This window comes from Erpetoichthys calabaricus, chromosome 6 (genome assembly GCF_900747795.2).
Source record: "Erpetoichthys calabaricus chromosome 6, fErpCal1.3, whole genome shotgun sequence".
Taxonomy (NCBI): domain Eukaryota; kingdom Metazoa; phylum Chordata; class Cladistia; order Polypteriformes; family Polypteridae; genus Erpetoichthys; species Erpetoichthys calabaricus.
Genome location: NC_041399.2, coordinates 36,758,186 through 36,785,971, shown reverse-complemented (window position 1 = coordinate 36,785,971; position 27,786 = coordinate 36,758,186). Strand labels below are relative to the sequence as shown.

General features: G+C 39.3%; 1 protein-coding gene across 1 annotated transcript in view; it reads left to right on the top strand.

The window, feature by feature from the left end:
* prkdc (protein kinase, DNA-activated, catalytic subunit) overlaps nucleotides 1-27,786 on the top strand; it is a 280,348-nt gene that overhangs the window by 212,950 nt on the left and 39,612 nt on the right. Inside the window, exons 75-79 of the mRNA XM_051928733.1 lie at nucleotides 9,377-9,464; nucleotides 11,071-11,214; nucleotides 20,277-20,481; nucleotides 24,572-24,639; nucleotides 25,640-25,860. Coding sequence (XP_051784693.1) covers nucleotides 9,377-9,464; nucleotides 11,071-11,214; nucleotides 20,277-20,481; nucleotides 24,572-24,639; nucleotides 25,640-25,860 — 726 coding nt within the window. The remainder of the gene's footprint in view (nucleotides 1-9,376; nucleotides 9,465-11,070; nucleotides 11,215-20,276; nucleotides 20,482-24,571; nucleotides 24,640-25,639; nucleotides 25,861-27,786) is intronic.

Genomic DNA, 27,786 nt, shown 5'->3' with positions numbered 1-27,786 from the left:
TACAAGGGACGCTATTGGCAGATGGCTGAGAAGCTACCCGGCTTACTTTTTTGTCTCTCTTGCGCTGACTTTCTCTGATCCTGACGTACGGGGATTGAGCAGGGGGGCTGTTCGCACACCTAGATGATAAGGACAGCTGCTTCCTGAAACGACATGCTGCACGGTGCTTCGCATAATTAAAAGCTCGAAGGGCACGTATTGATTTTTGATTGAAAAACAAACTCTGTCTCTCTCTCTTCCTGCTCCTGACGGAGGGGGTGTGAGCTGCCGCCTTCAACAGCTTTGTGCCGCGGTGCTTCGCATACTTAAAAGCAAACAGCCCTATTGATTTGTTTGCTTTCCTCTGTCTTTCTGACAGACTCTGCTCCTGACACGCACTCCTTTGAAGAGGAAGATATGTTTGCATTCTTTTAATTGTGAGACGGAACTGTCATCTCTGTCTTGTCATGGAGCACAGTTTAAACTTTTGAAAAAGAGACAAATGTTTGTTTGCAGTGTTTGAATAACGTTCCTGTCTCACTACAACCTCCTGTGTTTCTGCGCAAATCTGTGACCCAAGCATGACAATATAAAAATAACCATATAAACATATGGTTTCTACTTCGCGGATTTTCTTATTTCGCGGGTGGCTCTGGAACGCAACCCCCGCGATGGAGGAGGGATTACTGTACTGCTGTTTTGGTGGTGAAGCAGGAGAATGCTTGCTGGTCTCTCCACAAATTATTAATGATACGCCTTCCCCAATTACCCCTTTAGCTTAGTTTGACCAAGCACACTCTTCTCACAACCCATCATTCAACACGGCACTTCACCAGCACCAAACCTCTGGACACACTAAGCTTCCCAGAGCATTAGCAGTCTGTTCTGTTTACTTCATCATTAGTTTACTTATGAGCTGAGTCTTTGAAGCAGTTCCAGTGTCATAAGTGCAGCATCTCACTTATGACAGCATCAAGCAGTGTGACTGGTTGATCTGTAGCCCTAAACTGTAAGTGGACTTCATAAAGGCAGACTCTGCTTGGTGCCCTGTGGTTTACTCAGCTTTCTGATTATACTGAAATTATTTTGCTACCTTGTCAATTGCTCTTTTGACTGAGAGGCTCTGGACTGTCTTGGTTGCTGCCATCTTGATTTGAAGTCCGTGGACTTGGCTAAGCCAGCATACAAAAGCAAGTAGTTTCTGGAAAAATTGTTTGAAGTACACAATGGATGGATATTAACATAAATATAAATAAGCAAAAATCCTAGGTTTATCACACAGTAATATAATGCTTTATTGTGTCTTGTGCATTTAAAGCCCTCCTTTTCGTCAGCAAAGCAGTGATTTCTCACAGTGTTTCCTGTGTAATAAATGAGATTAATGCAAATACAACTTGTTATTATTGTAATATTTTCATTAAAATAGTGACTTGGTATTTAAGTAGCAGGAATTATTCTAAAGCAACATACATAGACCTTTGTAGCAATTTTTTAATTTATCTTTATTTCTATTTCATTTTTTACAAGGAGAAAGTGATGGCATAATGGTTAATAATAATAATAATTCATTACATTTATATAGCGCTTTTCTCAGTACTCAAAGCGCTATCCACACAGGGAGGAACTGGGAAGCGAACCCACAATCTTCCACAGTCTCCTTACTGCAATAACTGATTATGCAATGACCATGATTATGATTCTCAAAATATTTCAGTTTTATACTTCAGGTTCAAAGCTGTTGTCAAGTGTTCATAACACAATTCAATTCTTACATGTATGTCTTATAAAACTAATGACAGGAGCACAGTATTAAATATAGGCATCTGCTGCCATACTACGGCTATTACCTTCTTGAGCATGTGAGTCTGAATAAAACTTGGAATTGGAACAAGATGTTTACAGTATGTATCATTTGTAATCCAACAGCATTTAGTTTTGCCTTGGTTCCAGTGGGTTGCTCAAGGACATTAATTCTTTTTATGTCAGCACAGTTCAACTTTCTTTTTTAACAAACAGCTGTTGTTTGCATTTTGCCCTGCAGACCCCAAGAACGACCACTCCTGGAGAGATTTCAGTCCACACTGATAAATATCCCTACTATAACATAAGTCTACTGTTAGCTAGCTCTATGGGATGTTGTGCTGGCAGGGCTAACATCAAATGAGCTGCTTAGCATTAAGATCAGAGAGTTAGAGCTTCAGGTTTTTTTCTTTACAATCCAGCACATGTCTAGAGCTGTGGGTGCATAATATTGTTTTGACCTTATGCTAAATCTGCTTTTAATTGTTTTTCTGGGATGGACTTAACATTTAAATTTACTGATGACACCACCAGGGGGTAATAATGACAAGATTTATCCCAGGCTGTGGGGCTGGTGGGTGGCCTAGAAAAATCTACACACAAATTCATTGTTTTTCTAACAACAACATTGGTAATTCCTAGTGATATGACATCAGTCTTTCAGTATCAACTAAAACACCTGCGGAAGATACTGTGCATGCAGAAAGTATTCACAGCACATCACTTTTTCCACATTTTGTTATGTTACAGCCTTATTCCAAAATGGATTAAATTCATTTTTTCCCTCAGAATTCTACACACAACACCCCATAATGACAACGTGAAAAAAGTTTACTTGAGGTTTTTGAAAATGTATTAAAAATAAAAAAACTGAGAAATCACACGTACATAAGTATTAACAGCCTTTGCTCAATACTTTGTTGATGCACCTTTGGCAGCAATTACAGCCTCAAGTCTTTTTGAATATGATGCCACAAGCTTGGCACACCTATCCTTGGCCAGTTTCGCCCATTCCTCTTTGCAGCACCTCTCAAGCTCCATCAGGTTGAATGGGAAGCGTCGGTGCACAGCCATTTTAAGATCTCTCCAGAGATGTTCAATCGGATTCAAGTCTGGGCTCTGGCTGGGCCACTCAAGGACATTCACAGAGTTGTCCTGAAGCCACTCCTTTGATATCTTGGCTGTGTGCTTAGGGGTGTTGTCCTGCTGAAAGATGAACCGTCACCCCAGTCTGAGGTCAAGAGCGCTCTGGAGCCGGTTTTCATCCAGTATGTCTCTGTACATTGCTGCAGTCTTCTTTCCCTTTATCCTGACTAGTCTCCCAGTCCCTGCCACTGAAAAACATCCCCACAGCTTGATGCTGCCACCACCATGCTTCACTGTAGGGATGGTATTGGCCTGGTGATGAGCGGTGCCTGGTTTCCTCCAAACGTGAGTTCAATCTTTGTCTCATCAGACCAGAGAATTTTCTCTCTCATGGTCTGAGAGTCCTTCAGGTGCCTTTTGGCAAACTCCATGCAGGCTGCCATGTGCCTTTTACTAAGGAGTGGCTTCCGTCTGGCCACTCTACCGTACAGGCCTGATTGGTGGATTGCTGCAGAGATGGTTGTCCTTCTGGAAGATTCTCCTCTCTCCACAGAGGACCTCTGGAGCTCTGACAGAGTGACCATCGGGTTCTTGGTCACCTCCCTGACTAAGGCCCTTCTCCCCCGATCGCTCAGGTTAGATGGCCGGCCAGCTCTAGGAAGAGCCCTGGTGGTTTCGAACTTCTTCCACTTATGGATGATGGAGGCCACTGTGCTCATTGGGACCTTCAAAGCAGCAGAAATTTTTCAGTAACCTTCCCCAGATTTGTGCCTCGAGACAATCCTGTCTCTGAGGTCTACAGACAATTCCTTTGACTTCATGCTTGGTTTGTGCTCTGAAATGAACTGTCAACTGTGGGACCTTATATAGACAGGTGTGTGCCTTTCCAAATCATGTCCAATCAACTAAATTTACCACAGGTGGACTCCAGTTAAGCTGCAGAAACATCTCAAGGATGATCAGGGGAAACAGGATGCACCTGAGCTCGATTTTGAGCTTCATGGCAAAGGCTGTGAATACTTATGTACATGTGCTTTCTCAATTTTTTTATTTTTAATAAATTTGCAAAAACCTCAAGTAAACTTTTTTCACGTTGTCATTATGGGGTGTTGTGTGTAGAATTCTGAGGAAAAAAAATGTATTTAATCCATTTTGGAATAAGGCTGTAACATAACAAAATGTGGAAAAAGTGATGCGCTGGGAATACTTTCTGGATGCACTGTATACTGTGCTGATTTTAGAACGTGAAAGGAACACCTCTTTAATTTCATGGTGACACACATACAGCAGGGAAAACAAGTATTGAACGCGTCAACATTTTTCTCAGTAAATATATTTCTACTGGGGTGCCATACAGGTGGCATCTTGAAGCTGTCATTACCAATAAGGCTTTTCTATGAAGTATCAAATACATTTCAGTAATCGTGTTCAATATTTTTTCCCTGTATCATTTCGCATTATTGCACATAACTTACTAATTTATGGACTTATTTGTTTTGATTTATCTGTATGTGTGGATTACTTGGGTTGTCCCATTAGACATATATTTACTGAGAAATCTTAGACATATATTTACTGAGAAATCCATTGACGCGTTCAATACTTATTTTCCCTGTTGTAGACTGAAGCATATATAGGTCAGCCCTTGCTATTCGCAGGTTTACAAATCTTCACATACATCGCCATCATAGTAGAACAAAATTTGATAGAACTTTCAGGAGGGTGTTCACTGGGGATTTTATTTCATATCTACACCATTATCATCTGCATTTGTGTAGCTGGACTGTGTCGTAAATGTTTATTGTTTTGTGCTTAGTGTTTTTTTGGATTTGTTTTTATCGGCAATACAGTGGAACCTCGGTTCACGAACGCCTCGGTACATGTACAACTCGGTTTACGACCAAAAAGTTCGCCAAACTTTTGCCTCGGTTCACGACCACACACTCTGTATACAAACAAGCCAGTTTCCCTTTCGGTTTGTGCGCGCTGATGATTTCCGCACGTGTTGCATTGTTCTCGGTCAGACGTGAACTGCTGAACTGCTGCAATGAGAGAGAGAGAGAGAGAGAATATGCAGCTGACAGCGAGCCTGTACATGCAGCTGAGTAGGGAGCCTGGGTGTTTGTCAGTGTTATTCAATGTTTTTATATTAGTTTACTATTACACTGTGCATTCTATGGTGTAATTAGCTATATTTGTGCTTAAAAATATTTTTAAAAATATATTTACATACACTTCGTACGGTCTGGAACGGATTAATTGTATTTACATACAATCCTATGGGGGACATTGCTTCGGTTCACGACCAATTCGGTTTACGACCAGAGGTTTGGAACGAATTATGGTCGTGAACCGAGGTTCCACTGTATTAATAATTTTTGGTGCTTACTACCATAAAAATTCACACAAATTTATTATAATTTAAATTTTATAAAAAGTTACAGTTCACTAAAGAACTGCTGAACTATGCGCTTTATCAGGGTGAGGCCTCACAACTTTGTCTCATGGCCAGTCTTACACATGTGATTTGCTTGTGTAGTGATTGCAGTTTTTTGCATCTTATTTAGCGCAATAAACTTAGAATACAGAGTAAACTAGAGCCCAAAATGTGTTTCAAGATTTTTGCATTTGTGGAGGTCCTGTGCCCCTAACCTCCACGAATCGCAAGGAATTACTGTATTTTGAATGTTACTAGTCACTGTGGCCAGGGCAGAGCGTTATTTCAGTTAATTGAAGTTGATTAAAAATGACTTGCACGCAATGATACACCAAGATTGAAGAGTTTTGTGATCCGGTCCATCGAATAGGACCTTGCGCATTAAAGGAATTTTACAGGTGTTATTAATGACTTCACAACTGTGCAGCCTCTGAGATGGACCCTATAGAAGTTAGTGGGTAAGATAGGACCGGTTGTTTACTATATATGATGTAAAATAGTTTAAAAGGGTATTTTGTTGTGTTTGGTTTGCAATGTTACAAAATATATTTTTGGCTTTAAATGCTACAAATACACATTGATAATGTTCTGTTAGTGACAGTTTTGTTAAATGGTTATCCTATTAGGACATTTCTGTCCTGGTCCCTGACTTGTGTAACAGCAACACCACCAATGTATTCCTGATCGCTATGATGAGATGGTGTACAGAGAAAAGGTTAGCCTTCTGACATAATGGTGATATGACATCTCTCCCTTAATGCTTTTTATAGATGAAAGGCAGAATACCACACTGCAGTCTATACTGGTGTGCTGCAGATTCAGGGACAACTGAATCATTCAGAATCAGCTGACAACTGCATGAGCATACCTGCTGTGTATTCTTGTATACCATTTATTGTTATATTTGCTGAATCTTTTATATGCTACTATCACTAGAGACATGGAAAAGCAAGTAAAAATCTAATTGCACTACATGCATGTGAAAATAAACTTGGATGTCAGATAGACATCCGCAGATAGAGCTCTAGTGGGTCTTTGCAGAATTTTATTTTTGCTGTCCCTCGTCAGTCATGCCAGTTCACAGATGTTCTGCTCTGTAATCTCTTCTGGTTCTTGCAGTTTTTCTGCTTTTGTCCTTCAAGTATTACTTTGTTGAGTAGCTGGGATCTTCTAGGATTTTGTTGTGTCACATCCCTTGAGCGCTGTAGCTGTTGTTTTTCCATTCAGCTCACAGTGGCATCCTTAACTGTGTACCTCCTTGACCATTGTGATCAGCACCACACTCTAATGATTGACTTCACCGTTTGTCATGAAATATTACTTTCTTTTGAAACTGTAATGCTGTTTCACATATGTGCTTGTACAGCATAAAACCCACAAGTGCAGTTTAGGTTGGTTGTTGACTGCTTGGCCATCAGGGATGGTTTCTTCTTTGTACCTGACACTGCCAGGATAAACTTAAAGCACTTTTTGTCCCCTAAAATTGATTAAACTGGCTCAGAAAATGGGCTCTCCAGTAGGATGTGCCCAGGAATAAGTAAATCATCTAGATTTGACTAATCCAGGTCAGTAAATCCAGATTGGGACAAACAATGACAGTAATCACTCTCACCTCGGAGTATTGCACCCTCCACACATCCTTCTGCTGATACCAGCATAGGAAAGACATCCCCACCCATAATTACAACAGCACAAGTGAGCAGAGAGCTGAGGAGACTTTGTGCCAACAAAGCAGCGGGTCCAGATGGAGTATTGCCACGACTGCTGAAGGTCTGTGCATCGGAGCTGGGGGGTCCTCTACAGCGCATCTTCAACCTGAGCCTGGAACAGGGGAGAGTCCCGAGGCTTTGGAAAACATCTTGTATCACCCCAGTCCCAAAGGTATCACGTCCTAGTGAGCTGAATGACTTTCAGCCTGTTGCTCTGACATCACATGTGATGAAGACCATGGAGAGGCTGCTGCTTCACCACCTTAGGCCACAGGTTCAACATGCCCTTGACCCTCTGCAGTTTGCATATCAGGAGAAGGTGGGAGCGGAGGATGCCATCATCTATATGCTACACCGATCCCTCTCTCACTTGGACAGAGGCAGTGGTGCTGTAAGAATTATGTTTCTAGACTTCTCTAGCGCCTTCAACACAATCCAACCTCTGCTCCTTAGGGACAAGCTGACAGAGATGGGAGTAGATTCATACCTAGTGGCATGGATTGTGGACTATCTTAAAGACAGACCTCAGTATGTGCGTCTTGGAAACTGCATGTCTGACATTGTGGTCAGCAACACAGGAGCGCCACAGGGGACTGTACTTTCTCCGGTCCTGTTCAGCCTATATACATCGGACTTCCAATACAACTCGGAGTCCTGCCACGTGCAAAAGTTCGCTGATGACACTGCTATCGTGGGCTGCATCAGGAATGGGCAGGAGGAGGAATATAGGAACCTAATCAAGGGCTTTGTTAAATGGTGCGACTCAAACCACCTACACCTGAACACCAGCAAAACCAAGGAGCTGGTGGTGGATTTTAGGAGGCCCAGACCCCTCATAGACCCCGTGATCATCAAAGGTGACTGTGTGCAGATGGTGCAGACCTATAAATATCTGGGAGTGCAGCTGGATGATAAATTAGACTGGACTGCCAATACTGATGCGCTGTGCAAGAAAGGACAGAGCCGACTATACTTCCTTAGAAGGCTGGCGTCCTTCAACATCTGCAATAAGATGCTGCAGATGTTCTATCAGACAGTTGTGGCGAGCGCCCTCTTCTACGCAGTGGTGTGCTGGGGAGGTAGCATTAAGAGGAAAGACGCCTTACGCCTGGACAAACTGGTGAGGAAGGCAGGCTCTATTGTTGGCATGGAGCTGGACAGTTTAACATCTGTGGCAGAGCGAAGGGCGCTCAGCAGGCTCCTATCAATTATGGAGAATCCACTGCATCCACTAAATAATGTCATCTCCAGACAGAGGAGCAGCTTCAGCGACAGACTGCTGTCACTGTCCTGCTCCACTAACAGATTGAGGAGATCGTTCCTCCCCCAAACTATGTGACTCTTCAATTCCACCCGGGGGTTGTAAACGTTAACATTTAACATTATACATAGTTATTGTCTGTTTTTCACCTGTATTATTATCATTCTTTAATTTAATATTATTTATTGTATCAGTATGCTGCTGAAGAATGTGAATTTCCCCTTGGGATTAATAAAGTATCTATCTATCTATCTATCTATCTATCTATCTATCTATCTATCTATCTATCTATCTATCTATCTATCTATCTATCTATCTATCTATCTATCTATCTATCTATCTATCTATCTATCTATCTATCTATCTATCTATCTATCTATCTATCTATCTATCTATCTATCTATCTATCTATCTATCTATCTATCTATCTATCTATCTATCTATCTATCTATCTATCTATCTATCTATCTATCTATCTATCTATCTATCTATCTATCTATCTATCTATCTATCTATCTATCTATCTATCTATCTATCTATCTATCTATCTATCTATCTATCTATCTATCTATCTATCTATCTATCTATCTATCTATCTATCTATCTATCTATCTATCTATCTATCTATCTATCTATCTATCTATCTATCTATCTATCTATCTATCTGTGTTACTCCTTTAGAACTATGCCTGATTCATTTGTACATTGGCGTAGCTCTGATCTTGCTCAAAGAGACAGTGATTACAAAATTGCAAAGCACTGCAGCTAAAAATACATACTACTGCAGAGTATTATAAGTCATTCTCAAAATTTTAAACATGGATAGAATAAGAACAGCTGAGTGTTGTCAGCTAAAGCTAGCCTAGATGGCCTTGGGCCTAAATGCTCACTTTCTTTTCATTTAGTCCTTTGAGACGTGTTCAGTTTTGTTGGTTCTCTTGGCTGTCTGCCTCTCTAAGCCTTACAGTTATTGTCCCTTTTTGGATCTGAACTGACAACTGTACCCCATCTGGTGGACATGCAATGAATTGCAATGCTTCTGTCCTAATGTGTCATTGGTGTTCCAGTTTTAGTTTTTATTTTTTTGTATTTACTTTTGTTTAGGCTGAAGTCAAAGTTGGATAAAGGAAGAGTTTATGAAGACTTTATTAATGCCCTGCAGCAACTTACTAACCCTGACATGCTGTTTAAGGTAGGGAAATTTTGGTAATAAGCCGTGTACAGTCAGGTATACCACTGAGTATCCTTATCCATCCATCCATCCTCTTCCGCTTATCCGAGGTCGGGTCGCGGGGGCAGCAGCTTGAGCAGAGATGCCCAGACTTCCCTCTCCCCGGCCACTTCTTCTAGCTCTTCCGGGAGAATCCCAAGGCGTTCCCAGGCCAGCCGTGAGACATAGTCCCTCCAGCGTGTCCTGGGTCTTCCCCGGGGCCTCCTCCCGGTTGGACGTGCCCGGAACACCTCACCAGGGAGGAGTCCAGGAGGCATCCTGATCAGATGCCCGAGCCACCTCACCTGACTCCTCTCGATACGGAGGAGCAGCGGCTCTACTCTGAGCCCTTCCCGGATGACTGAGCTTCTCACCCTGTCTTTAAGGGAGAGTCCAGACACCCTGCGGAGGAAACTCATTTCAGCCGCTTGTATTCGCGATGTCATTCTTTCGGTCACTACCCATAGCTCATGACCATAGGTGAGGGTAGGAACATAGATCGACTGGTAAATTGAGAGCTTTGCCTTACGGCTCAGCTCCTTTTTCACCACGACAGACCGATGCAGAACCTGCATCACTACGGACGCCACACCGATCCTGTTATATTAAAAATAAAAAGTCTCAAAAAAAAAAAAAAAAGAGATTTTTAGCATTGTTTCCTGAAAGGATAAAGGTGCTTAGTTTTTACTGAGCACTGCTTTTTGTTATTTTTGGTTCAATTTTGACTTTGTGATAAAGAGAATTTCAGTAAGGCATAAAACACCAAGAAGCATATACATCATATACACTCATACAGTGCAAAAAACATTGATCCTCCTGTCCTCAGCGTTTTACTTTCTGGGGTTCCCACAACCTTGGATTTTGAGCATTAGATTTAGATAGTCACATATTTCCCAAAAAGAAGAAAGATCATGATCATCATCGTGAATAGTTTATTCACTGTCTTTTGTAATTTACCTATCTTACCCAGCTGCCCATCTAATCTTTTTCCTCGCATTCCCCATAGTCCTCGGCATCCTTTAAGATGAAACCCATTCTTTTCAATTCACTTCTTCCAACCGCATCTTTCTTGGCTTGCCTCTTAACCGATTGCCATCCACCTTTATTTTGCTGCACCTCCACACCCAGTCATATTCTGCCTTTGGTCCACATGACCAAACCTCCTCTTTCTCTCACTTTGTGACACCTTACTCATTCATGTGATCATTGCTGTCTGATCTTTCTCACTTGGCTTCATGTTTCGCCTTCTTCAGCTATGTCTTACTCCCTTAGGGCATACTACTATTCACATGGCTTTGATAATCTGTACCCTTCAACACCAGTAGCAGCTAGATGCTGAATTTTCTTTTTCTTTTTTTGTCCCATTCATATTTCTAGTATTCCTCACAATTTCCAGTCATTGAAAAGCATACTCACAACATGATACTTGCCCGTCATAATTTATGGTGTAAATGCTAGCCCTAGCTGGCTTCTGTCATTTCATATGTACCACAAATACTAAATAGTATTCAGGCTAAAGGAGCTGAAGTGGCTCAAATGTTAAAGGTAACCGTGGTTGTCATGCTAAAGTTTTTGCTGCATTTTTCAGGACTGGATGGAAGAGGTTAAAAATGAGTTAGAAAAGCCAAAAAAAGATAAACAGATCTTAAGGAAACTTTACGAAGATATGTGGTCAACACTGGGGGACCCAAGAGCAGAAGGCATTGGAGCTTTCCGACGAAAGTTTGCTGAGGTATGTGGCCAAACATTATTTTTTCATTTCTTTGTTTGCTTACTTTTACCAGCAGAACTCAAACTTGAATGTCTAAAGTGAAAGGCGACATACTGTTTTCTCTGCTATCTTTTTCTTACAAAGTAGAAAATATACGAGTTCAGATGGTTATCCAGCTGAATTTTTATTAAAAAAAACTAGGCTAAATTAACCCCATTAATGTTAAGTATACAGTAATCCCTCCTCCATCACGGGGGTTGCGTTCCAGAGCCACCCGCGAAATAAGAAAATCCGCGAAGTAGAAACCATATGTTTATATGGTTATTTTTATATTGTCATGCTTGGGTCACAGATTTGCGCAGAAACACAGGAGGTTGTAGAGAGACAGGAACGTTATTCAAACACTGCAAACAAACATTTGTCTCTTTTTCAAAAGTTTAAACTGTGCTCCATGACAAGACAGAGATGACAGTTCCGTCTCACAATTAAAAGAATGCAAACATATCTTCCTCTTCAAAGGAGTGTGCGTCAGGAGCAGAGACTGTCATAAAGGCAGAGAAAGCAAACAAATCAATAGGGCTGTTTGGCTTTTAAGTATGCGAAGCACCGCGGCACAAAGCTGTTGAAGGCGGCAGCTCACACCCCCTCCGTCAGGAGCAGAGAGAGAGAGAGAGACAGATAAAAAAATCAATACGTGCCCTTCGTGCTTTTAAGTATGCGAAGCACCATTCAGCATGTAGTTTCAAGAAGCAGCTGCACAAAAGATAGCAAACGTGAAGATAATCTTTCAGCATTTTTAGACGAGCGTCCGTATCGTCTAGGTGTGTGAACAGCCCCCCTGCTCACACCCCCCTACGTCAGCACAAGAGAGAGAGAGAGAGAAAGTAAGTTGGGTAGCTTCTCAGCCATCTGCCAATAGCGTCCCTTGTATGAAATCAACTGGGCAAACCAACTGACGAAGTATGTACCAGAAATTAAAAGACCCATTGTCCGCAGAAACCCGCGAAGCAGCGAAAAATCCGCGATATATATTTAAATATGCTTACATATAAAATCCGCGATGAAGTGAAGCCGCGAAAGGCGAAGCGCGATATAGCGAGGGATTACTGTATTTGAGTAAACTAGGGAACATTATACCAGACAATTTATGCCAAACATTGATTAGTATCATGTCAAAAAAGAAAAAAGACCCTTTGGAATGTCAACTTATAATCCAAATCATTATTGAATATTGAGGTTAAGGTACTGGCAACAGCTCCAGCAAACAGAATTCCGGGAAGTGCTTCCTGTAATATAATGTTGTATTACAAGAACAAACTGGATTTGTTAAAGGCAGACCGCTACTGTCAAATACTCACTGATTGCTTGATGTATTTTACATGTACTAGTTTGAACCAGTTGAGAGTTTCTCACTGTAACAATCTCTTCAGTATCACAATATCTGCTTTAAAGTTTTGCCAAACAAACTCTTAAATACAGCCAGGGAAGATCTCAAAATGCAGAAAAGTATTTGGTACTGGTTGAGCCAGGTAGAAACTCATCCAATAGAGAAACTAAAATTACAAATGAATTTGCAACAAATATTGAAGAAGCAAATAAAAAGCAAAAGCTGCTGGTGCCACCATATACCTATTAATTGATACAATCTGCATTTGGTGTGTTACAGTGTAATGTAAGCCCCTAATGCTTTAATCTGTTATTTATGCACTCTGTGGCATATCTGTTGGCATTATTTGTATTATGCATCAAATTACACATGTATTGTTATACATAGTTCACTTTCCATGAACCACTAGATCCAGTGCAGATGTCAAAAGGGTTTTATTTCATTAAATAATTTAGTATTAGTGCCTTTCAAATTCTTTTTGTGTGTCATCAAATAATATAGTTTTCGAATAACAGTTACTTTGAATTCAGATTGAATTCAGAGAAAAACCTGGGGGTTGGTGGCAGAATTGGCACTGCAACCACCATAAAAATAACTCACACTGGTTCCATTCCATCTGAACTAGTGTGGTGCTGAGGTGTCGCCCGTCGCATGGCTGCACTCGGGTCCTAATCTGGGATCCTGAGTTGATTTGTCATGTGGTGGGTGCGGCAGTGCGCTGGATCAGTGCGTGCTCCAAACCTTTCTCCTTTTGAGTTAAAATGAATTTGGATAAAAGCATGCTTTTTAGAGTTAACTCACTAGAATGCCATATTAGATTAAGCACTTTCTGCTGCCATAATATATTCGATCACTTCAGGTGTTTGCAAATTTCTGTTTTAAGAAAGATTAAAGGTCTTTTTAAATTAAAATTTCACAGCTGGATTAAAAGCATTAAACATGTTAATGGATGATTAACTACTTGGCTTTCCCTATTGTGTAGAATCAATACCGTCAAAATGAATATTCCTCTTTTTCAGAGTATCCCCATATTTATTAACACATCTTTTTTAAAAAGCTTGAATCTGTTGTAAGCGTATTTATATCAAAGGGATAAAGAATCCATATTAAACGGATTACACTGCAGAGGTCGAAAGCAGAAGGTGGTATGGTACTACCTGACTTCCAGCTCTATTAGTTGGTTGCAAATGATTGTAATTTGAGACCTTTGAATGAAGCTGAAGTTACTGTGAATACACAATGAAAGTCTTTGTATGCTGTGCTCTGTGCTCTTGTAATAGTAACTATCGCTCAAAATATGGCACGTGCGTAGAAAACACTTTAAGGCCAGAGACATTTTCTCTCTAGCTCTGTTACAGGATAATTTTGTATTTCAGCTCTTTATTTAGTTATTCAGGATTTAATTTATGGAAGCTATTTGGTATTTGAACCTTCATCTTTCAGTTTATTGGCAATGTATTTGTACCTTTTGATCAACTTGGTAAAAAAAATAATTCCTTTAAAGCACCTGATCAGTAGGTTTGTTGAGGATCTGCCTACTTTGCCCAATCTTCCATCAACATTCCACACTGGAAAGTATTTTCACCACAGTATCAATGAGAAGAACATCATCAGTATTTCCAGACTTCATCAGCAATTCCAGTGGTGCTCACTGCTAGAAGATCTGAGGCAACACTGGCAAAGCAACCTGTCTAATAATGTGTGAAGCAGGAAGTATAATTAAATTACTTACAATATTCATTCTTCATCAGTCTACAAAACATGCTGTAGTTCATCGTACACTTTTACATTGGATACACTTCTCCAGGTTATCTAAAATATATTAAGTGTTGGACTCTAATTGTGAATGGCGTCCAGGCCATTAATAGCTTTTATGTTTTTGAAATGTTCTAAATTAAGAGCTTTTCGGACGAAGATATTTGATATTTATATATCAAACAGCATAGTATTTACAATTAAAACTGGTGGTGCATTACACAACTTCTAGTCGGAGGGAATGACAAAATTGATGTCTGCAGTTGCCTGATCTAGTCACACAAGTGTGTCAGATTTCATGACTGAATATGGCGGGGTATGACAACTATATATGACGCCATGGTGGTTTCCATACTCATTTCTACAGTATCACAAGCTTGCCTATTTTCATGACTGCTAATAACGTGCTCCCTGACATAGCCAGTGCTGAGCGAGGGCTTTATAGGTATAACAAGTTCAGCTGCTATCTCAGCCTTTTTTCTTTTTTGTTTTTGTATTCACTGAAACTGCATTAATATTCATTGTAAAACTGACTGAGCACTCATCAGTTCTCAGCTCTTGCACACACACACACACACACACACACACACACACACACAACTTAAGATCAATTCAAACCTGTTTGATTTTGTCAGGATGAATCACAGACTGGTTGGATTGAGTTACTGGAGATGTCAGTCTATACGAATGGTGATTATGGAAGCCCACCATGGCTTCCTCTGACTTGCTAAGATTATGTAAATGAAGTTTGCAACTGAAAATTAAGTAAGGATGCTCCAGTCGATCGGGCACTGATCTAAATCGACTGATTTTCACTATCACAAAAGTCTATCCTGTCAGCTCCTGCTTTTCTAAGCTTTATAGTAATTTAGTTGCAGTGCTCCTGTACTCATGGTATTATGATAGTTGAGCCGCCACTGGGGTCTTTTCTTTTTTCTTTTTTTTGCAGTAAACTTCTTTGAGGCCATTGGAATATTAGCCTTTATATTGAAGAAAATGGAGTAATAAACTGAGACAAAAGAATCGGAAAAATCGTCCTGTACAATTGGCTACTTTAATGAAATGCAGCAGCTTACAGTTTTAATTGGAAAATGAAAAGATAAAAACGAATTTGAAACTGCTGCTGAATAAATAATAGGCTTATTAGCTTAACTTCAAAATATATCTTTTACTTATAAACCTGTTAAGTATGTTAGTCTTCTGCCTTCTCAGTAAACAACCTTTGAGCATTTAATATATTTGCTGCTTTTTAAACACTTGTGCTGTGTTTGTTATTTGTTGCTGTATTGCATGCAGAATGTTTTGGTAAAAAACAAGTACTACATAATTAAAATGGTAATGGTATTTATAATTACACCTCAAGAATAAAAAATGTCTAGCTGGTACAGAGAAGAAAAAAACACACCTTTATAAAAACAATAAATGTATATTTTAAAAGCAAAAAAAAGCTGTAGTGCTATTAATAATTAAATCTTTATATGTGCAAGTATATTTACATTTAAGCAGTTTTTAATTGGCAGAATTTGTGTGATTGTGTGTGTATGTGTGTATATATATGTGTCGCGTACTCTTTGGTTGAAATAGTTTTACTGTCAAATAATGCATTCTATGATCTGCTTCTCGCAACTTAAAGAGGGCACCGTGGCGGATGTTAGCCGACTTGCTGACCAACCACAAGCGTTACCTGGTAGGTAACCACCCATACAATCAGATTGTGATTCAGACTGCGAATGCCATGAATGTAATTACCCCGATCTACATGCTGTCAAATGAACAAACCACACTCCATGGCGCAACGTTAGGGGCTTCGCCTCTAGCGCTGAGGTCCGAGGTTCAATTCCTGAGAGGGGGTGCAGTGAGTGTGTACACCTGATGAGCCCAGAATTAGGGCAAAACATGTGTCACGTACTCTTTGCATTTGACAGTAAAACTATTTCAACCATATATATACGTATATGTATATGTATGTATATATATATATATATATATATATAATATATATATATATATATAATATATATATATATATTTGCAGTTGGAGATCCACAAAGGGAGAAAAAACGAATCACGTATCATAAAATAGTTTTATTCCTGAGCTTTCAACCCCTGTCAGGGGTCTTCATCAGAGGATAATGCTTAGACTTACAAGAATCAAAGGCAATATATAGCAGCACATTCAGGGGTGGGTGGGTGAAGGTGACTAAGTCCGTATGATCAACGGGGGGGGGGGGGGATCATTAAATTAAAGTGCATAGAAGGACATATGCACTTTAATTTAATGATACACTTGATCATACGGACTTAGTCACCTCCACCCACCCCCCACTGAATGTGTTGCTATATATTGCCTTTGATTCTTGTAAGTCTAAGCATTATCCTCTGATGAAGACCCCTGATAGGGGTTGAAAGCTCAGGAATAAAAACTATTTTATGATACGTGATTCGTTTTTTCTCCCTTTGTGGATCTCCAACTGCAAATATGCAAACCGTATCACAGACCTTCTCTTCCATATATAAATATATATATATATATATATATCTGCGGTGGGTTGGCACCCTGCCCGGGATTGGTTCCTGCCTTGTGCCCTGTGTTGGCTGGGATTGGCTCCAGCAGACCCCCGTGACCCTGTGTTCGGATTCATCGGGTTGGAAAATGGATGGATGGATGGATGGAGAGAGATATATATATATATATATATATATATATATATATATATATATCAAGAACAGGGATACCATGGTCCTTAAACCAAGTACTGGTAGCTTTGGCACTGTGTGCAGGTGCCAGGTCCTGTTGGAAAATGAAATCTGCATCTCCATAAAGTTTGTCAGCAGCAGGAAGCATGAAGTGCTCTAAAACTTCCTGGTAGACGGCTGCATTGACCTTGGACCTCAGAAAACACAATGGACCAACACCAGCAGATGACATGGCACCCCAAACCATCACTGACTGTGGAAACTTTACACTGGACCTCACGCAACATGGATTCTGTGCCTCTCCTCTCTTCCTCCAGACTCTGGGACCTTGATTTCCAAAGGAAATGCAAAATTTACTTTCATCAGAGAACATAACTTTGGACCACTCAGCAGCAGTCCAAAGGTGAGATGCTTCTGATGCTGTCTCTTGTTCAAGAGTGGCTTGACACAAGGAATGCGACAGCTGAAACCCATGTCTTGCATACGTCTGTGCGTGGTGGTTCTTGAAGCACTGACTTCAGCTGCAGTCCACTCTTTGTGAATTTTTGAATGGGTTTTGTTTCACAATCCTCTCCGGGGTGCGGTTATCCCTATTGCTTGTACACTTTTTTCTACCACATCTTGTCCTTCCCTTCGCCTCTATTAATGTGCTTGGACACAGAACTCTGTGAACAGCCAGCCTCTTAAGCAGTGACCTTTTGTGTCTTGCCCTCCTTGTGCAAGGTGTCAATGGTCGTCTTTTGGACAACTGTCAAGTCAGCAGTCTTCCCCATGATTGTGTAGCCTACAGAACTAGACTGAGAGACCCTTTAAAGGCTTTTGCAGGTGTTTTGAGTTAATTAGCTGATTAGAGTGTGGCACCAGGTGTCTTCAATAGTGAACCTTTTCACAATATTCTAATTTTCCGAGATACTGAATTTGGGACTTTCATTAGTTTTCAGTTATAATCATCAACGTTAAAAGAAATAAACATTTGAAATACATCAGTCTGTGTGTAATGAATGAATCTAATATACAAGTTTCACTTTTTGAATGGAATTACTGAAATAAATTAACTTTGTCATGATATTCTAATTTTATGACCAGCACCTGTGTGTGTGTGTGTGTGTGTATGTATGTATGTATGTATGTATGTATGTATGTATGTGTATATATATATATATATATATATATATATATATATATATATATATATAAAATGTGTATATATAATATGTGTATATATCTAGCAAGACATAAGTTTTCTATGCATCTGGTTACGCAGGAGCTTTGTGTTATTTAAAAAAAAAAAAAAAAAAAGGTTTTAAACAGATAAAGAAAACAAATCTGTAGGATCAGGTTACAAGAAGCTGGTGATCGGTATCGACCTTATATAAAAAAAAAAAAAAAAAAAAAAAAATCCACCAGATCAGAGCATCTCTAATCCCTGGAAAAGTTGTCAAATGTGACCGAGCTTTCACACAAACCCTCATACAGTGTTTGGGGTAACGGTGAATAGGATTCAAGTTGACTATTCTTAACTCGGCTTGAAAATTCCTTACACAACCTCCATAACTTTATGAGACAACAATTATCTTGCATAGTATCTTAAACTCCAAACAATTCCAGTTTTCATCTTGTTGACCACTGCAAAGTTTTAGAATGTGGCAACAGTTCCTTATTAGTATTTTAAAATAAGTCTGCTGGGTTCCTGTAAAATTTTTTGTTTAACTTCTCTCATGGTCTGTTAACACAACTCTTCTGGTGAAGAAGGTACAGAAGCGGCTCTACTTTTTTAGGATGCTGAGGAAGGCTAGCCTGTCCAAGCAGCTGATGGTGTCCTACTGCGGACTCTGTGTAAAGCATACTTTCATGTGGTATCCTGTTATGGTATGCTGGCTGCTCCATGGCTGACAAGAAGGCTCTTCAGAGAGTCATCAAATCAGCACAAAAAATTACCAACACCCAGTTATCTTCACTAGAGGATATATGTAGAACTCTGTTTGCGACAGGCCAAAAACAAAAAATCAAACCCAGGCCACCACCTTTTCACTCTGCTGCCTTCTGGAGGGTGTAATAGTTCTATTAAGATGCACACTTCCAGACTGTTGAAATGCTTCTACCTGAGCACTATCAGAGAACTAAATTTTGTTAAATTTAAGTGTTTACAGTATCTGAGTGCAAGGTTTTGATCTTATGTCTTCTACTGTTACCTGTGGCATCAATGAGACAAAAGTGCAACATCTCAGAGGCTTATTGCAATCACCCTAAAATGGAACTAATCTGCTATTTACTATTTATATTTTTCCACCTTGTATATGTATGCATACAGAGACACTCGGTGTCTAATTGATTTATATTAATGTATGTGTTTAGTTTTAGGGTGCAGAGCATATGTTGAATCTGATGAAGATTGTCTTTATTATATTGTATGTACTATTCAGGGGACACACTAAAATTTCATTGTACATTTGTGCAATGACAATAAAAGACATTCTGTTCTATTTTGTCATTAGTTTTACTTACATTGTATGAGTGTTGATGAAATTGTGTAGTGCAGTGTGCTGACTGATAGGAATTGTAGTCCTCACATTGGCATTTGCACAAGGTTGCAGATAAGATGAAGCGAGGGGTAATATATTTTAAATACCTTTCTTACTGGATCATTTGTGCAAATTTGACTACGGTAATGGCCACAGTGCTTAACAATTACATGCTAAATGTGTCATCTTCAAATTATGCAGTTGGTCTTGCATTTGTATACACCGGCATGCCTCAATTCTCCATGAGATTGCTGTCAGTGCAAAAACAGGGGATACAGGGTGTGTGAATGTCCTACTTGCTTGTCCATTATTAATGACCAATATCAACATTAAAAAACCGTGTTGGCTAATTTGTTTTTTTTTTCTACAAAATCACCAAATTTAAATCAAATCTGTCAAGATTGAAATTTTTGTGCATTTATTTTTTTTCTATCGTGGGGCATTTTCTCTCCCTAAATATTGATGTATCAAAATGTCATTTCTTAGTGGATACCTATGGCCCTAATTGTACCATCCTGCCAACTGGAATGGACTGTGCTGTATCTTCACGCAAACACTCTTCACTGGACAGTCGCATTAGGCAACCCCTTCTAATGTGTGATTTTAACCTACGTGAATCCTTCTTTGCTTGCACAGTCTATTTTACTGATTTGTTCGCAAATCTAAGAGTAGTTAATGGGATGTCTCACATTTTAATATCCCATGTTGTTTTCTTTTCCCAGAAATTTGGTAAAGAATTTAATTCAACATTTGGAAAAAGTGGATCTAAAATACCAGAAATGAGACACGGAGACTTCTACAAAACTGCAAGTAAGCTTCAGCAACTCATGAAGGAATTTGGGAAGGAGCCAGGTAACTTGAAAGAATACTCTCCATGGATGAGTGACTTCAGGCCTGAAGTTCTTGGGAATGATCTGGAAATCCCTGGTAAGTGGTGATCTTGGAATCTTTTACTACACAAAGAAAGCCACCAAGAGTTTAGAGAAAAGTGCAGTGGTTGTCTCCCATGCTTACACATAAGATGATTATCTTTCACTTCCAGGCAGTTGCTTTAGGCCTCTAGACACAGTTCATAGCAAGTCATCCTCTATCAAAAAAAATCTGGGCGTTGGTGGTGTTTCATGGAGATGAAGCCTCTTGTGCTGTTTGTTTACTGTTTTTATCTTTGTGGTTTTTTTTTTTTGTAATTCCATTAAGATAATTTTGAGTTACACTGATAATGTGGTTGATAAGCTGACCTATTTTAATCTAATAAAAAAAAGCTGGGTAGTCATCTTGATCATGCAGTGCTAGAGTTAAAAGCAAATATGGTTCATGCGGGACTCCTGTTAACGGTTTAGTAGTTTTTTCTCTCCTCTTTTTACTCCCTCTGTCTTTCTACTTTAATCTGATCAAGGAGCTTTCAGCCATCACTTTTAAACCACCTAATTAATCCTCCTAATAAGCAATTAAAGTCTCAAATAACATACTCATCAGTTTTCCAGTTTGTTGCCTTTACCTTAAAAGGAATTCAGTTTATTTTGCCAACTGCTACTAAAGCTGCATGTGATTCAGTTGTTACAAATAAATGGGAAACATCTTTACTTTAGATTTGTACTTTTAAACTTTCATGAGTTAGTACTCACTGTAGGATGAACATTGTTTGTGTGTATTTCCATTGCATACCAGCATGCCGTGCTCTCCAGTTCTCTACACTGATGTCCTTTTGTCTTCTTGTCTATGTCATCGGCAGTCAGCATTTCAGAATTCATCGAGTCCTACAATATAAAATCCTCCTTGACATCGTATTTCTGCAGTGCATGTACCCAAAAGTTGTGCTGCTATGTAGAATGAAAAAATAATTCATACCCTTGAAGATTAAGGTTAGAGTAAGATTCCTTCAGGTCATATACTGACAGTCTTTTATTTTTTTTCTTAATTGCCTCTTGGTGATATGTTTCCAGACCTCTCCGCTCAGGTTAGTTGTTTGGTTTCCTGGGTGCCTGTCCTCTTTGAGAGTTGTGGCAGGTATGCTTGCAATTTGGATTGGAAAACACTAACACTCTGCATCCTCCTTTTATATCTGCCTGACTTTGGGGATGTGCATTTTGGCAGTACAGTACAGTGAACCCTCGTTTATCACAGTTAATCCGTTCCAGACTCTACCGCGATGAATGAATTTTCGTGAAATAGGATTCTTTATTTATAAATCGAATATTTTCACAGTTAGAGTATAGAAAACCTGTTTACGACCTTCTAAATACGTTTTTTTAACATTATTAGAGTCCTCTAGACATGAAATAACACCCTTTAGTCACCATTACACTCGTATTACCCAATATATTAGACAAAATAAGACATATTAGACGTTACAAATATCATATTATTATTATTGTACTGTACATCTAATTACACACACACACAGTTCTTACACACAACCACTAACCTATGAAGACACGACATCAGCAGGAGAGTCTTCAGGTGGTGCAGTATCTTCAGCAGGTGCGTCGTTGTCTTCTTCCGCTGAAGGAGTACTAGGAGTAGGCAGTGGGTGTCTGGGTGCGCGGCTGAAGAACATCTTGATAGGCAGTTGCTGGCGCTGTCTTTTCATATGAGTGAGGAGGCTTTTGTAGGGTATTGCCATCTTTGATCATATCCAAGAGTTTCACCTTCTCCTGGCTAGTAAGCATCTTCCTCCGGCACTTAGTTTTATTGTCAGAAGGCTTAGAAAAAGCAGCACATTTAGGAGCCATTGTGGGGCTTAGATAAAAGTTCTCAGAAAGCGCATGCGTAGTGACGTAAGCGTGTATGAGAAAAAATTGCGATAGAGTGAAGCCGCGAAAGTCGAAGCGTGATATAGCGAGGGATCACTGTATCCCTTTTATTGGCTTGTCTGACCTCTTTAACAAAGAGTCCAGTTGTCCTTCCCTCCTATGTATAGTATGTTGTTCTTTAATTCCTGTCCAGCCAAGTCAAGCTCATCTCACCACAAACTGGTTCACACATTTCAAGCTTCTTCAATTGTCCCATCTTAACACCCCATTAGATTTAAGATCAAGGCACTGCACTATCATGAGAGGGCCATTGTTTGTAAAGAAGCAAGGGAACTAAGTTCTGATACGACCCATCATGCTGTTTGAACCGAGTTACTCAAAACAGCAGAACTGCCTCATCTGTCAATATATGCATGTCGTGAAGTGTTCTCCAAAGACATCACGGGGCTTCACCTGCAAAATCCTTGGGCTACCACATTATATTGTGACTTTGTTTTTCATTAGGCCCACTAAAGTAAAATCAAGGTTATATTTGCTTGTTGTTGTTCTACTCTTCTCCCTTTTCCTGTTGAATGTTATGTGTTTTCACTGAATTTCCAAGTGAACACTCTCCACGTGAGACCTTTGTGAAGGAAGACGTATGCTTTACAGGTTACATGCAGTCTAGCGAGTGTTATGAGGCATGAAGTCTCTCTAAATCACGTCTACGTAATGTTATGACACAGAAACGGTTATTTATATTGCAAACATCGAGGTATTTTCTTTTTTTCTGCTTTCACAAACATTTTTTATATTGGCTAATGACATTTGCATTTATAAAACCTATCATGTGGTAATGAGTTGAATTTGCTGTAAATTTATATTTTTAAATTTCTTGTAATTTTTAATAGAAAACAATCATTTGTTTTCTGTTCGTAACAACTACATACAAAATACTGCAGACATGTTTTCTGTGCAAGATTGTCAAGATTGAGTATTTTATTTTATTATTGCAGCATTATTTTTAAGTTTCCTGTTTTTTTTTTAGTTTTGGGGTCATTAAATTGAGTTCTGACTATGGTTTAATTTTTAATGCTTTTCATAAATTATTAATATTTATTTCTCTTCCTCCACAATGCCATTTTATCTTGCCTTGCTACAGCTTTTTCTGACTGTTTCCATGCTGTTACTAGGGCCATCAGAGGTCACTTCTGGGGTAATGGGGTTTGAAGATCTGCTCTTGGGTTCACTTCCTTTTTCAAGTTTGTGAATCCCTGAACGAATTTCTGAAAAATTCATTTTGGTTTTTTTTCCCCTAGTTTTTCTTCTTCGGGTTAGATTTCGTTTTGTGCTTCGACATTAAGTTCTCATTGATTTTCTGGTTAAAAACTTGCTTTTGTTTCTACTCCCAGTCCTTCTCAGTCTTTTTGTGGTTGATCAGCTGACAAACAATGCACTGGTCCGAGACCACCTTTTTCAAGAAGGAAGCCAGAGATGGTGCTAGCTAGCAAGTGAAGAACCAACAATGAGATATGAATCTAGTCTATGCCAAAACACACTCGCTTACTGGTGACAATACGGAGTTATTACTCAAGCTGTAAGAACGTTTGGACTGTAGGAGGAAAACCATATGTATAAATGGAGAGCGTGTAAAGACCACAAAGGTGCCAACTCCGTAAGAAATGAACCTCACTCCAGTTTCTGTCAGACTGCAACACATGATGCCTTTTGAAAAAACTGAGGCATAAGTGTTATCAGTTTTATCTACTTTAATATTATCCACTTACTTGTTCCAAGGAATTTTTAGGTTCTGCACCTGTGCGAGATTTTTTAGATAATTCTCATGAAGCATTGTATTTTTTACTGTTTATTAGAAAGTGATATGACTGTAATTCAGCAGCCAAAGGTTGCATATAAATTTACTCTAATGATAGCATCCATAGTTTTAAACACCAACACCGTCAGGGTTGACATCTGGCACCTAACCAGATGGATGCAACTGCTAGCTATATGATTATAAAAATTACAGTATACCATAAGTCCTCACGTGAATATAAAATACAGCTGAAGCTATGAAGTCGGACAGTCTAGTGCACCTGGTTTCGTCAGTTAATCATAACCTGCTACTCCAGTTTTGCACACTTGATTTATACTCATTGAGATTATTGACAATGTTGACATACGGAGAAAGATTTATTGAGTTTCAGCTTATTTTTATCGGAGTGGAGAATGTCTCAGAGGGAATTTTTCCATGTTTACCATTCATTTCTTCATTTCTACCTTAGGGCAGTACGATGGTAAATCTAAACCTTTACCAGAATACCATGCAAAAATTGCAGGATTTGATGAACGGGTAAGCATTCTTTTTGATGACTGTGATTTGTTTTTCAGAGTAAACTTGAAGTTCTACTTTGTAGAAAATGACAATTTCATGAAAGCAAAAGTTGGAGGACAAATGCATCTGGCCTGTATCTATGTGAGATAGCTTTTTTATCAATTCAAAACACGTCATTAGTTTGAAACCATGGAAAATATGGTAATGAATAAAATATACAAAGCAAACACATTTCACTTGAGTTTGCATAAATTAAATGAACAGGCCATACGCTAATGAATACAATTTAACATTTTCAATAAAATGTGTAATTGTAGTGTAGTTCATTTAATGTAAACTTATCTAGGCCAGGGGTGGGCAGATTCAGTCCTGGAGGGCCGCAGTGGTTGCAGGTTTTTGTTCCAACCCAGTTGCTTAATTAAAAACCAATCCTTGTCAATTATATAATTGCATGGCTTGCTAGTGCTTTAACTCTGCCATGTCAGGTCATTCTAATTTCCTAGATTTATTTTCCTTCCTAATGATATCATCCAAATGATCTGAAGTCTAAAACAGATGAGTAATTCTCAGTGTTTCACTTTTTTTCTCTTCACTTTATTTCCAAGTATTTAATTAAACCAAATTGTGCACAATAAATACACACAGGCGTAAATGGTAACAAGCTAAATGGAGAAATGCTGGTCTCTTTTCTCATTTGCATGGTATTGCTAATTAGGAGCAATTAAACACCAAGAATACAGCTGTTTAAGACTAAAATAAGCAATAAGGGTTCAAACTCTTAACGAGCGAAACAACTAAAGTGAAGCTGAAGTGTTACTTGAGCAATAAGGGCTTCTTATTAAGCAATTGGGTTGGAGCAAAAACCTGCAGCCACTGCGGCCCTCCAGGACTGAATCTGCCCACCCCTGATCTAGGCAACAAGTCAGAGTCTATTATGCCTGGGGTTCTGCAGCTGCTAGGCTTAATGGTAAAACAGAACACAGCTCATAAAAAAGAGGAAACATGTGGTGTCTTGCAGGTAAAAGTGATGAGCTCCATACGAAGACCCAAACGGCTGATCATCCAAGGCAATGATGAGCGCGAGTACCCCTTCCTGGTCAAGGGAGGTGAAGACCTGCGACAGGACCAACGCATTGAGCAGCTCTTTGGTGTCATGAACATCATTCTTTCACGGGACGCTGCATGCAGTCAGCGAAACCTTCAGCTGAAAACCTACCATGTGATCCCCATGACAACCAGGTACAAAGCTTGGTGCAAATCCAACCCAGATTTTTAGTGTGACTGGTACCTGAAATGTATTCATAATTTTCCAAATTCTGAGCCTGCTCTTTAAGTAATAGGCTAATATCAAGGGTAAGCTTTCAGACATTTACGAAACTGACAAAATAAAGGAAACACCTTTGTAAACTGCCTAAGTAGGACTTAAGGTCACCAAAACCACTTTAATTGATTGCATGGTATGTGACACTAGTCTTACAGGCAGAAAGTGTATTCAGGGCTGTGATGGTCATGATGAAAATGCAGAATCCTTTGAATTCAGTTCATTTTACTCTTATACTGTCTATGGTACTCTACACTGTGAACGGATTTACAGCACTGCTACAAATGTGCGAATATAATTTTGTGACAATGTGGCTAAAAAACCTAAGAATGGACAGAACCTGTAAAGGAACAGGTAAAGCGCAATTCATCAAAGTCTGCCTGTGTAAAGCCAGCACCAGCAAGTGGATAGCTCTTGGAAATTGAAATCGACTTAGAAGCCAGTCATCGTCATCTCTAAATACGTGCTCGCTTGTAATTCTTCCATTTGCGATGTCTTCTAACAACACTAAAGCCACTATGGCAGTTGGAATAGTTTGGCCATTCCATGCACAATTATATTATTACAGACTGATTACAATCAAATGAATTAAATTTGTAAACGATATGCAATTTATTTCGGTGTATTTGATAAATCACGCGTTATTGATGCAAAACTGAAAAAAGGGAGACCACACAGAAACAGCACAGCTTTGAGACTAAGTGCCGCCAGTTTACAAAACCGAGGGGACACTTGTGTACGCACGTTGTGAGGCTGCCGTGATATTGTGTGTGGCTTTACGCCAAGGTTAGTTTTTATACAGTGCATCTGGAAAGTATTCACAGCCACATTTTGTTATGTTACAGCCTTATTCCAAAATGGATTAAATTCATTTTTTGTGATTTCTCAGTTTTTTTATTTTTAATAAATTTGCAAAATTTCACGTTGTCATTATGGGGTGTTGTGTGTAGAATTCTGAGAAAAAAACTGAATTTAATCCATTTTGGAATAAGGCTGTAACATAACAAAATGTGGGAAAAGTGATGCGCTGTGAATACTTTCCGGATGCACTGTACGTCTTGAAGTGAGCATAGAAACTGGTTTATACACACCATTTACTGTATACATGAGGCCCCTGGTCTGGCACAGCATTGATTCTGAGCCACTGGTGGTGTTCTAATCTGAAGATGGGAGTTGAAGCAGGACAATGTGCCAGTGTTGCTGCTCCAGTCTTGAGTGCTGAAGTAACAGTGCCTGTTTTGAATGAAGTCTTGAGATTGTACTTGCCTTCTCTACACAGTAATAAAGTACAGTACAGTGGAACTTCGGGTCACGACCGTAATTCGTTCCAAAACTCTGGCCGTAACCCGATTTGGTCGTGACCCGAAGTAATTTCCCCCATATGAACTGTATATAAATATTTTTTTTAAGCACAAATATAGTTAATTGTACCATAGAATGCACAGCGTAATAGTAAACTAAATGTAAAAACATTGAGTAACACTGAGAAAACTTTGAACAACAGAGAAAACTAACATTGCAAGAGTTCACGCTATAGTGCTACAAACCACTTGTTAAAAACACTTTTTTTAATGAGTTTTAAGCACAGGGGAAAAAAAGGAACATTTGAAAAATCTGTAATTTATACAAAAACTAACCATAAATAACCAAGTAAACTAACCTTGCATAAGTTGAGTTCTGGCATGAAGGAAGTGAGGAGGAAGAACTAGCCACTCGTAGGATAGTTTTGCAGTAAATCGCCATGAATCTTCCTGGCTTTCTCGCATAACATCGCCTCACGCTATCCCCTGCAAGTTGCTTCTCGTTCATCCACACTAGCAACAGTTTTTCCACCTCTTCCAGCA